The sequence below is a fragment of the Falco cherrug genome, chromosome 5 (assembly GCF_023634085.1).
Source record: "Falco cherrug isolate bFalChe1 chromosome 5, bFalChe1.pri, whole genome shotgun sequence".
NCBI lineage: Eukaryota > Metazoa > Chordata > Aves > Falconiformes > Falconidae > Falco > Falco cherrug.
The window spans coordinates 73,182,413-73,195,046 of NC_073701.1; the positions used below are offsets into that span (position 1 = coordinate 73,182,413).

The 12,634-nt window shown below is 38.2% G+C and overlaps 1 protein-coding gene across 10 annotated transcripts in view; it reads left to right on the forward strand.

Annotated features, from left to right (window-relative positions):
- Nucleotides 1-12,634, forward strand: part of CACNA2D1 (calcium voltage-gated channel auxiliary subunit alpha2delta 1) — a 433,696-nt gene that overhangs the window by 405,874 nt on the left and 15,188 nt on the right. For all 10 annotated transcript variants that reach the window (XM_055712038.1, XM_055712037.1, XM_027811460.2 and 7 more), the window contains 9 exons: nt 152-238; nt 631-698; nt 2,012-2,050; nt 3,317-3,388; nt 3,939-4,091; nt 4,203-4,255; nt 8,842-8,897; nt 8,986-9,115; nt 11,175-11,287. In XM_055712038.1, the coding sequence (XP_055568013.1) occupies nt 152-238; nt 631-698; nt 2,012-2,050; nt 3,317-3,388; nt 3,939-4,091; nt 4,203-4,255; nt 8,842-8,897; nt 8,986-9,115; nt 11,175-11,287 (771 nt within the window). The remainder of the gene's footprint in view (nt 1-151; nt 239-630; nt 699-2,011; nt 2,051-3,316; nt 3,389-3,938; nt 4,092-4,202; nt 4,256-8,841; nt 8,898-8,985; nt 9,116-11,174; nt 11,288-12,634) is intronic.

Here is a 12,634-nt window from a genome sequence, read left to right on the forward strand (position 1 = left end):
ATGATAAATGCATAGTACAGCTGGATCAGTGCTTTTGAAAAAGGATTTTTTTTTTAAATCATGCTGGGTATTTGAATAATCATTAATTTCAGTTTCAGAGGAAGAGGCTTTTATTACACCCTAACTTTTTTCCCCCTTTCTATACTCACAGAAAGTGGTGCCAATAGCTATGAAACAGGTATTATGGTAAGCAAGGCTGTGGAAATAACAATTAATGGGAAGCTTCTGAAACCAGCAGGTAAGACAGAGTGGTGCTGAAACTCTAAATACAGTAGTTACTTGGTTGTTGCTCAACAGTGAATTAGAAATTTAATTGAGATTTCAAAGGAACTTCACTTTATATAACATTCTTTTCTCTGAGACTGTTTTAATCTTTCTGGTGGAAATCAAGCCAAAGATCTGGTTGTGTTTGAGTAAGAGTGCTTAATTTATTAGTCTCATGAAGGATATTGGTGGTCAGACAACAGAGCAAAAATCATATTTTCTCCTTTTCCAGTTTAATAATTTAGATGTTATTATAAAACACACCCTTTTTTTTTTTTTTTTTTTAGGATTCTACAGTTACCTTTTTTCTTTTTCTTTTTCTTTTTTTCACTTTACTAAAAAAGACTTTCATGTATTTCTTGTTAGTTGTTGGGATAAAAATTGACGCAACCAGCTGGATGGAAAATTTCACAAAAACCACAATCAAGAGCCTGGTAAGCAATTGACCAAGTCTTTTTTTGAACTTTATTTGCATTTCTCAAAGCTTCAGATACAAATAGGTCTAATAGCTCTTTGTGCCGGAGTCACACTGATGCATAGTTGCCAAGTAGTTGTGGTATTTAAATCATCCAAATGCACAAAATAAATCTATGTTGAAATAGGCTGTATTTTGTACGTGTCTTGCTTTCATAATTATAGAACATGGGTAAAGACAAAGAAAAATGACATATTCCAGCCAATAGACTCCCTAATAAGATTATGCTGTAGCAGTGATTAAGATCTGCAAAAGATTTGGTGAGTCTATATTTATTTAATATGAAAGATAGGTAAGCAGTCAACAGTAAGGATTTATATCGCAACCAACATCACAGCATTTTAGCAGAACTTAATGAAATAGGTGCTTAATCCTTTCATTCCTTATATCTAAAACTTAGGTGAAAATGGGAAGGGGGAAAGGCTAAATGGAAGGGAAAAATAAGTAATTAATGGAACACTGGGAAAGGAGAGGCACAAAATAAGGGCAATTATGGAACAATTGTGTGATGCAACATTGCTTGGTTAGTTGTATATTAAGGGAATCGGTAACAGTGTCTGGCCGTTGTAGGTATTAGAGCTGTAGTTCAATGGGTAGGCAAATGCATTGCCTAAATGTCAGAACAGTTAAGGGCAAAAATACATAACTGAAAAGGAGAAAGAAAGGAATATCTCAGAATTAATTTGAGATGACTGCAGCATTATCTGGTAGTTGTTTTGCTCGGGATATGATGCAAGGGGACAGTTACATGTGTATGTATATACTTAATGCAAGAAAAAGAGAAAAAAAAAATTAGTAGTCAAAGCCATAAAAGCTTACTGGAGATGGTGGGCTTCCTTTATCACATGCTTTGATACTGGCAAAAATTTCATGGTCGAAAAAGATACTTTGCAGCATATTTTCTAGTCTTTCTTTCCATACCTCAAACACATGGAAATGTACATGTTCTTTCTCTTTTGCTTTATACTCACAACACTGACATCTGACAAGTCCTCCAAACTATTTATCTCTAATATATTGAGTATACTTTAAAAGGGAGATGTATGAGGGACTTTGTGAAAGACAGTAGAGATTGTGCTGTTGATAATTACTGAATATGGGTCGTTCACACAGATATGTGTGATAAATGACACACAGTCAAAATTAATTTAAATTAATCTAGTGGTATTGAAAATCATATCACTTGTTCTTGTCTTGATTGATTAATATAACTGTAAAATGCAGTTTCTTCTGAAACATTTTTGTGAAGATTACTGTACTTCTCTTTTTTAGTGCAACAGTGAAATCTGTGGTTGTGAGAGAAACAGTATGGTAAGAATATATTCAGTTTATGAATATATGGCAAATTGCAAAGATTCACTGATTCTCTCAGGATTTATCTAAGACAACATTTCTATCATTATTATTTAAGGATTAATTTTACAGAAAACAGGACTTAGTTATTTGTGTCTTGAAAAAGGTGAAGGTTAGGAGGGGAGGGGGTGAAAGAGGGTATAAAAGACAGATGAAGTGGTTGTTGTAAGAATCATTGCAATGAGGTTACAAGAACTAGAGGGATGAATTAAAATAAAGTAAAAGCAATAAAGAATGATGTGAAGAAAATGTGAGGAAAATATAATGGTAATTTTCAAAGCAAGAACCCGATCCTGAGGCAAGGGAATGTATTAAAAATAAAAAACTGGAGAAAATGAACACTAGAAGTATCTTAGAGAAGGGTAAATGCAAACTGAAAAGCATCAGAGTACATAATGTGCCCTTCAACAGTCATTAGTCATCCTCCTCTCCTCTGCTTTCAGACCATTCAGGATTTGGGAATCCCATAGCTCTGCTAGCATGCAGGAGAGCATAGCTTCAGGGGCTATCACAGTATCAGGTTCTGCCACGTGCTTCAAAGCTTTCTCTGCTCAGGTCTTCTGTAAATTCTTTTGTGGAGTGTGAAGATCATTAAATGCAAGAGTTACAGCAAAAATGGTGCTCTGGGAGGTTCTCTGTTTGGTCTCATTGCTATTTCTTCAATCTCTGACTGCAAGGATCTTTCACAAAGTGCGAAGTATAGGGAACCAGTGGGCTTTCCGTTCCTGCACCTGACACCTGGAAGAAACCCACTATAATCCTTGGCAAGTGAAAATAATCATGACTAGCCAGCTGAGAGTCTGTCCTTAAAATTCTTACCACTGAAAGGTGCAAATGGAAAAGGACTTTAAGCATGGCTGAAGCACATGTGAAGTTGTAGTCCCTTATTATGAGTTGAGATTAAGTTATAATCAGATTTAATAAGGATATAGCACTCTTAGACCTAAAAAAGTATTAAGCAAATAAGAATTTACAAAGCAACTTTTAATAATTTAGTTACAAGGGAGTCTTAGATCTGTACAGACTTTTATAACACTCATAGAAACACTGATATAACACTGATGTTACTTATTATAACTTAATGTTGGTCCTTGACTATGGGGTTGTGATTTAGCATGAGCCACATAGATTTGAAGATGCTTCCAAAGTGCTGAATAAAAAATAGTTTCTTACCGTTCTCTTGACAAATCCTTACTGCAAAAATATTTCACTTTCTTACAATAGCATGTGGACTGTGTTATCCTTGATGATGGTGGATTTCTTTTGATGTCAAATCGGGATGAATATACACAACAGGTATGTATATTTTTAAGGACAACACGTAGAAAACAATAGGAAGAAGTTTTAAGAGAAAAAAGTCAGCATTTCACTTTCAGCTTACCCTAAGAATAACATTTCTGAATCATAAAAGTTTTGCTGTTTCAGAAATTCCAGTTATTTTGTTAGTCTTTTTCACAGCCTTGTTTATGGTTCAAGATGCCATACTTCTAGCAAGTTGCATTCTTTGTGCTCTGCCTTTCGTCTAGTAGGCTGCCAATGTAGCTGTGATGGTGAGGGCAGGTAGTATGGCATCTGCACACCTTCTTTCTCATATTCCTCTTGCTCTTCCCCAAGCAGGGTGGTCTCACTAATAATGCATTTAAAATTACTGTCTAACTGAGCTCTCCAACCAAGCTTTTGGGAGAGAAGTAGTCAAAGAAAGAAATAAAAACATGAGTAGCACAACTGGATGAATTGGGGGGGGGGGGGGGGGGAAGGGGGGGGAGTGAATCAGAACTGTTCACTTTTTTATGAGAAAAATACTTGGAAATATTTTAACTTATCTCTGTATATTCTCCCTCATCAGATTGGAAGATTCTTTGGTGAGATTGATCCTGGCCTGATGCGAAACCTGATTAACATGTCCCTGTATGCCTTTAACAAATCGTATGACTATCAATCAGTCTGCGATCCTGAAGAAGAACCAAAGCAAGGAGCTGGACTTCGTTCTGCTTATGTGGTCAGTAGAGCCTTGTGTGGTGACAGATATCCCCATAAAAGTCTGCATGTGTTTATACAAATAGCATAATCTCTGTTGTTGTTGTTGTCGTTTTTTTTTTTTTTTCCCCAGCCTACGATAACAGATATTTTGCATCTAGGATGGTGGGCTTCAGCAGCTGCCTGGTAAGTACAAGTATGTAGGAGTTCTGTATGTCCAAACTACAATTATTTGATGGGTTGAAACTGTGTTAGTCTTTTTCTTCCCTCTGTAGAACTGCTGTGAACCTTTTGTTTCTGCTGTTTCTTATGGTGAAAATTTTTAACTATGTCTCCAAACTCCTTGGAAAAATTCTGTGTTCTGTCAACAGTTGAATTTGAAACTACTCTTGCTAGGTTTTGTGGTTGTGTGTTCTGACTCTACAAAATCAGCTTCAGGAAGCAGAGTTGGAATTAATAGTCTAAGCCTGATTGACAGGTGTGAAGGTTCAGGTTAAATTATTACTTTTAGAATTATTGATCACTTGGCTCCCTATTTCAAAATATTGTCTTTCCCTTTTTCTAGCAAGAAGCCGTAAGAAAATCAATGTTTGCTTTTCAATGAATCATTTTACAAAACCACACGAATCAGAATAATTTGAGTTGAAATGGACCTTAAAAGGTCATCTAGTCCAACCACCTCTGCAATGAACAGGGGCATCTTCCACTAGATCAGGTTGCTCAGAGCTCTGTCCAACCTGGTCTTGAGTGTTTCCAGTGATAAGGCATCTACCACCTCTCTGGGCAACCTATTCCAGTGTCTCACCACCTTCATTGTAAAAAATGTCTTCCTCATATCTAGTCTGAATCTACCCTCTTTTAATTTAAAACCATTACCCTATGTCCTATTGCAACAGGCCCTGTGAAAAAGTCTGTCCTCATCTTTCTTATAAGCACATTTTAAGTACTGAAAGGCCACAATAAGTCTCCCTGGAGACTGCTCTGGGCTGAACAACCCCAATTATCTCAGACTTCTCTTATAGGAGAGATGTTCCATCCCTCTGATCATTTTTGTCGTCATCCTCTGGACCTGCTCCAACAAGTCCATGTCTTTCCTGTGCTGAGGGCTCCAGAACTGGACGCCGGTACTCCAGGTGGGGTTGCACAAGAGCAGAGCAGAGGGGCAGAATCACCTCCCTCAAACTTCTGGCCCCGCTTCTTTTGATGCAGCCCAGGACATGGTTGGTTTTCTGGGCTGCAAGTACACATTGCCAACTCATTTCCAAATTTTCATCCACCAGTACTCTCAAGTCCTTCTTCACAGGGCTGCTCTCAATCCCTTCATGTGCCAGCCTGTAATGATATGTGGAGTTGCACAACCAGGTGCATAACCTTGCACTTGGCCTTGTTGAAATCCGTGAGGTTCACATGAGGTTTACACAGATCCACTTCTTCAGCTTGTCCAGGTCCTTCTGAATGGCATCCCATCCCTCAGTTGTGTCAACCGCACCACTCATCTCAGTGTCATCTGCAAACGTGCTGACGGTGCACTCAATCCCACTATGTCATTGGTGAAGAGTACTGGTCCCAGTACGGTTCCCTGAGGGACACTACTTGTCCCCAGTCTGCATCTGGACATTAAACCATTGACCACTGCCCTCTGGATGCAACCATCCAGCCAATTCCTTATCCACCAAACAGTCCACCCATCAAATCCATATCTCTGATTTAGAGAGAAGGATGTTGTGGGGCACCAAGTCAGAGGCCCTTCAAAGTCCAGACAAGTGACATCCATAGCTCTTCACTAGTCCACTGATGTAGTCACTCCACCAGAGAAGGGCACTACGTTGTTCAGGCAGGACTTGCCCTTGGTGAAGCCGTTCTAGTTGTATTGTCACCTCCCTGTCCTCTGTGTGCCTTACCGTAGCTTCTAGGAGAATCTGTTCCATGATCTTCTCAGGCACAAAGGTTAGGCTGACAGGTCAGTAGCCCGGGGTCCTCCTTTCTACCCTTTTTAAAAATGGGTGCAATTTTTGCCTTTTTCCAGTTGCCAGGGATTTCACCTGACTGCTGTGACTTTTCAAGTATCATGGCTTGGCAACTACATCAGCCAGTTCCCTTGAGATTCTGGGATGCATTGTGTCAGGTCCCATAGACATGTATATTCAGCTTCCCCAGGTGGTCATGAACCTGATCTTCCCTTACAGTGGGAAGGACTTTGCTCCTCCAGTCCCCACCTTATGGTCCATCCACTTGGGATGTGCAGTAAGAGAGGTTGCCAGTGGAGACTGAGGCAAAAGAGTTGTTGAGTGCCTCAGCCTTTTCCTCACTCATTGTTACCAGTTTGCCGTTCTTGCTCATTTGTTGGGGGGGAGGTACAGGTTCTTTGGCCTTCATTTTCTGGAGTAGAAGCCCTGTAGGTCTTGTTTAAAACGTTGTCAATGAGACCCGCTAATTTGTGGGCAATGAACCTTCTCTACTACAAAATGTATAGAAGTCTTGCTTAGACTGCAGGATAACCAATATGTTATCTGGCGGCACAGTTCAGTTAAGTTTTCATGATAATTATTTGTTCGTTCTTTGAAATGGAATTAAAAAGCACCACTGAACTACTTCAAGGAAGCAAATACATATAAAGCATGTGGGATAATTCTACAGTCATTGTCCTAGCGTTTTCTGTAGCTGAGGGGAAAAGTTTTTTATATTTGGACTGCTGTGGAGTTTTGGGATTGACCTTGAGAGAGGCAGGGTTGCACCGCTACTTAGGTTTATCTTTCACTTTATCAATTTTGGCTTGGTTATTACCATTAGTAATATGGCATTATTAATAATAGCCAAGAAATAACTTTACCTATTTGAGAGCCATGTAGATAGACACCTCTGTCAGCTGCTTCTTCAGCACCACGTTGGGATAAGTAATTGGGACTGATGTGATACTTCTGCATTGGTGTGAATTGCCCCCTTGGAGACTGTTCCCTTTTCTAAAGTAATGATGCTTACTTTTTTTGTCAAATTATCAAGATGGAATAAATTACCTACTTTATGAGTTAAAGTATATAGCAGATGAACAAACACAGTAATGTTCTCACAGATAGCACTATGAAAATTGTATATTGGTTTTTATTGTTGGTTACATTTGGTTAAGAGCAACAGCAAAAATCTCAGTTTTCTTGGAAAACAGCAGACCTCAAAAACTGGCGATGGGCAATAATCCAGAAGAGAAACTTGAGCTCTTCTCAAGCAGAGAGACTTTCGTTTATCAGTTTTCAAATCAGACTCAGTGGTCTGGACTCAATTTAGACCTAAGGTTTATTTTGTATGATGTTTAACTTGAAAGCACCACATGAAAGTACTTTCTATGGACATGTTTTTAATGGAATCTAGATCAGAAGCAGGCAGAGAAGGCCATTAAGCGAGCAGAGTGAAAAAAGCTGACCAAAAATGGACTCGGTGAGGCACCTGGCAAAAGCAAATGCAGGGAAATAGGAGAAAGCAGGTTGTTAAAGAAAACTATAGTGTTTCAGGCAACAATGTGGGATAAAGGTGTGAGTGATAATCTTCAAAATTTCTGTGGGATCCATCAGCATTTAGTTCAGAGAGTATGTGTCATTTCTCCTTCATGCTTTTTTAACTCAGAAGGTTTAAGTTTTCCCAGGCTGCCCTTTTCAGTCAGTACCCAGTAAATTCTGTGGTAAGCCTTTGTGAAGGATTACTATTTTCTGTCAGCAAATTGCATCACTTGCATGGCATTGGGTCTCTTCTCATCCATGATGGTCAGTGTACTGTCTGATGATTGGAGGCGCAAAGCTGTGGATGTGAATCCAGAGCTCCCTCAGGCAATGCCTCTGCTGGAAAGGTGGCAGGCAAATTCAGTTTCTTTACACATGGATCACACTGGATAAGGAGAAAAGGAAAGAATCTTTGAGGTTGAGTAAAGTTATACAGTCCCTTCTCTCTGCAGGGTAGGCATTAGGACAGAATGAGATGAGGAGACATCAGGTAGAAGCAAACCTAAAATGTGATGACAGGGAAATACAGCTTAGGAAGGTTTAAGCAGACGCAATGAGTCAAGGAATGTAACTGGTGCAACTGCTGTTTTAACAAGTTGGTAGAGGAGAAAGGGCCATGTATGTGGCAAGCTGGTACTTGCTTCAAGTAAAGAAAATAGGGAAAATATGATCATGAGTGAAGAAAAAGAATTTGAAAGAAATGGAGCTCTCTAAGCCTAAGCATTTTAGTAGCATCTAGGAGAAAAAACATATTCCGTACCTCGAGAGCAGGAATAGGGATGATTTTAAAAGCCAGCTGCTACAGTAATGATTTTTATAATACACTTGCAATATTCCAGTGTTTGTCTCCTTCTGAGCAATTTGATGAACTTTAATCAGTGTAAAGTATCTAATTCAGAAGCATTTTCCCCAAGTATGCTCAAAAGGAGTTCCGGCTGGTTTAAGTGTCAGAGGAATGCCAACGTGCCTCTTCCATTTCCCACAGAGGTGTAAGAGGAGGACATGGATGGCATGACAGCATTTCCATTATGTGAATTATGGGCACAAATGCTAGCAGAATAAAATACGAGTGTGAAAGAAGACGTGGTAGAAAGTGTGAAAAGAAAACCAGAGTCAAAACTGTAAGGCTTAAAGAAACACAGCTTTAATAACTGGCAAAAGGATAATAAGCCATGATAATGTCATTGTTAATAGATCTTATTTCAGGAGTTTTTAAGCATCTGTTAAAATACCAAGAAGACAGAGTCTTTAACATACAGATGTATCTTGTCTTTCTGTGTTCAGGTCTATCTTACAGCAGCTGTTTTTGAGCTTGACTTTTCCACGTTTCCTTGAAGCAGGTAAGTCCTGCCATAGTTGGGTCTCCCCATTGCACCTGTGACTTAAAAAATGTCATTGTTTATTTATTTATTTTTTTATTTTCATCAGCTGACATGGAAGATGATGATTTCAGTGCTGCCCTGCCTAAAACAAGCTGTATCACTGAGCAAACTCAGTATTTCTTTGAAAATGATGATAAATCCTTTGGTGGGATTGTAGATTGTATAAACTGCTCCAGGTAAAATTTCTTAACTATAAATAATAATTTTTGGATATTCATTTATTTTACAAAAGAAAATGACACTATTAGAAGAATAAAGAATATATTTTGCATTCGTTACACCAAGCTTGCATAAGCAAGACAGGGAAGTATCTAGGCAGTAAAACGATAAATTGCATTCTTTTTGTATTTTTTAGAGTATATTTTAAGTGTAATAATTAAAGAATTATAGAAACATTTTATTAAAATTTTTGGTTTGTGGCCTGTATATGCTCCATGAGAATAGTATTTCTATCCCTGTTACATTTTGTTTTCTTTTAATTTATTACATAAACTTAAAAGCATGCTGCAATATTCAGAACGAGATAATTTTCTTTAATCTGGTTATGTATTGGAATTTTTGATGGTCAAGAAGATGATGCAATTTGTCTTCAAATTTACCTTCTGTTCAGTAGCACTCATGATTTAAGAGCTGTGGGTCTTAATAAACAAACCATGCTGTTTTGTTTTGTGATTAAAAGAATTACTCTTCAGGCTCCATATGCCCATTCAAAATGATATTTAATGTTAAAAAAATCAGATACTTCAGAAACATAGTGACTTGGACCTAGATCTGTGTTTCATGCAAAAGCCTGCTGGGTTGAAAGTTTGCATACATTAGGATTTCTGAGAATGTCTTAGAAATTAACAGTGGGGTTTCACACTTCTTGAAGACAATATTTCAAGTCAGGAAAGAAAGACAGGACACTGGAGAATGGTGGATACAGCAAAAACATTCAGACCTTTTTTTCCCACTTCCATACTTCCTCCTCCATGTTGCTAGTTTGTATCTGCATGGTACCTGGTTGCACAGAGAACTCATAAGCTGGGATTTTGGGATTTGGTTTTGTTTTTTGTAGTTTTTTCATTTGTGTTTTGATTGTGTGGTTTGTTCTTTTTTGGTTTTTTGGGTTTTTTCTTAATCTGGAGAGTTTACAGAAGCATTCTTTAGTTCAATTTACTAAAAGACTACAGAAATTATTATGCTAATATTGCAAAAATAGTGCCACAGTGTGTGAATGAGTATGAAAGGACAATTTAAGCTGGTTAAAACAAACCAGATATGTAATCACATCATCAGTTATTTAATTAACAGGTATTTTATCCTCTTACTGTACTTAATCAGTGGTATGAACATCTGTGAAATTTCAGAAATAATCTGATCAATTCACACCTAGGTAATAAAATTTGCCTGTATAGAGTGGTAACAACCCATATGAAAAGTCTTACTTACTAGTTTATGTGTATGAAAATGTATTTAGAATCCACTAAAAGCAATTAACCTATTAGACTGTACTGAATTTACCTCTGTTTGGCAGATGGAATATATTTTATTAATGACTAAGAAATGTTAAGATTTTTTTCTCTGCTTTTTTGAAGGCCTGTCTTCCTTTCTAATAAATTTCAATTGTACGTGAAAATTATCCTTGAAAAAAAATCCTTTAGTATCTGAGGCATGAAGCGTATTATCTTTAGTTTAAAGATATAATACTGCCTATTCAATTATCTATAAATTGAAAGTTACTGTACTAACTTAAAGGCCTTTCTTGGAATTGTATGTACATAAAAATACAAAAAATATAAATCCAATACAGAACAAACATTCCCTAAACCTCTTTCTCACCCTTCTTACAGACAGGTTTATGTGTTGGGGTTTTGTTTATTTCTTTCTTTTTGTGGTTGGGGGTTTTCTCGGTGTTGTTAGAGGAAGAAATGATGCTGAACTGATGTTATTTCTCAGTACAGCTACTGTTGCAGCAGTACAGAGCTAGCTATTAACTCAATTAAAGTCATTTTATGCTCTTTTCCATTTTTTCTACTAATAAGTCTAGTTGAAAGGGGAAGCCATAGAAATGTCAAAAAGATTACAAAATTTATTATAAATGTTTCTCGCTGTTCATTAATGGGAAAGATAAACAGTAGCAGGCAGACTGAATCTGTGAAGTTAGATTACTTTTGTTCCAATACTGTGTGTCCTTCTCAAACATGGATTTCTTTGCTTCATTTAAACATAGGTTTTTGTTGGCTTTTTTTACAGACTTTATCATGCAGAGAAGATTTCCAACACCAATCTAGTATTCATTATTAGTGACAGCCAACTGCTGTGCCGCTCCTGTGACCCAAAGCCACTTATGCAAGCTGAGAAGCCGGGTATCCTTTAAAATCATGTTATTTAGTAATGCAGATTGATTTTTTACTATGATATACTGGAATATATTTGGAGAAAACGGCCTGTTTGTGTACATATCAGTAGCGTGGTTGCCATTGGAGTACTTGTAGCAGCAGATGTTTGTGGATGATATCACAAATCGTCTGAGGCAGCAGTCACTGAGGTAGAGAGCAAAGCTGTTATTTGTGAGGACCTAAACAGAAAAGGGCTCGCAGGAACTTAATGAAGTTTCCAAAAAGCAGATGCAAAGTCTTGGATCCAGGACAGAATAGTGACATGCAGCTGGACACACTGGGGGTGGAGTTACTGGAAATAGCTTTGCAGGAAAGGACTTGAAGATCATGATGGACAAGAAATTGAGCATCAGTTGCCACTATGCCTTACCAGTCACATCCTGGGCTATGTTAGCAAGAGTGTAGCCAGCAGGCTGGAAGAATTGATCCATCCAGCTTTTCAGCACTGATAAGACCACATCTGAAGTGCTGTGTACAGTTTGGGGCTTCCCAGTACCACACTGCCATCCTGGGGGAAGTCCAGTGAAGGGCCACCAAGGTGGTTGGCATCTGGAGCACAGGACAGGCAAGGGGAGTCTGAGACTCCTGGGTTTGTTCAGCCTTTAGGAAAGACAAGGGTATGTCTGTCTAGAGAAATAAAAAAAAACGGCAACACCAACATGAGAGTGTTTGGTCATGAAAAGTCTGAATACTGCACTGATGCCTACAACACTGAGGTGAAGTGATGAAAGTGCTTTAGTGTGTGCTCAGTGCCAGTGAGAACTGCGTTTTGTGGAAACTGCTTTAACCATCAAAAGCTAAAGTTTATCCAGCTGTTAGCACAGAATTTCTTCAGAGCTGGCTGGAGACATAGGTGGTATACATGCTAAGCAGAGTCCTTGCAACCATGCATTAAAATTAAAAACATGTAAAAAGTTGTTCTAATTTGCAACCACCTTCATGCCAATCTCTATGCCTTTAGCCTGTTCACTCCAGTAGATACCTGTAGGTGATGGTGATGGAAATACATAAACCCAACATATACATACTCTAGGCAAGGAGAAATTCAACCTCAGTTTTTCTCTGTTATATGTGCCTGAGGATAGCACGCCAGAGATGGTAAATCAAATCATAATTTGGATTATTGTGACAGAATATGGAAAACAATTAGCAATACCTTTGTCCATGTCAGGAAGTTAGTTGAGACAGCCTCTCCCATTCCTGAAAGAAAAGCAGATGATGGTAGAGATGACCGAGTTTCTTTGGCACAAGCAATGCCTTCATTGCCATATCAATAAAACTGGAATTCCATCTACACTTTGGCTGAAAAGGAAG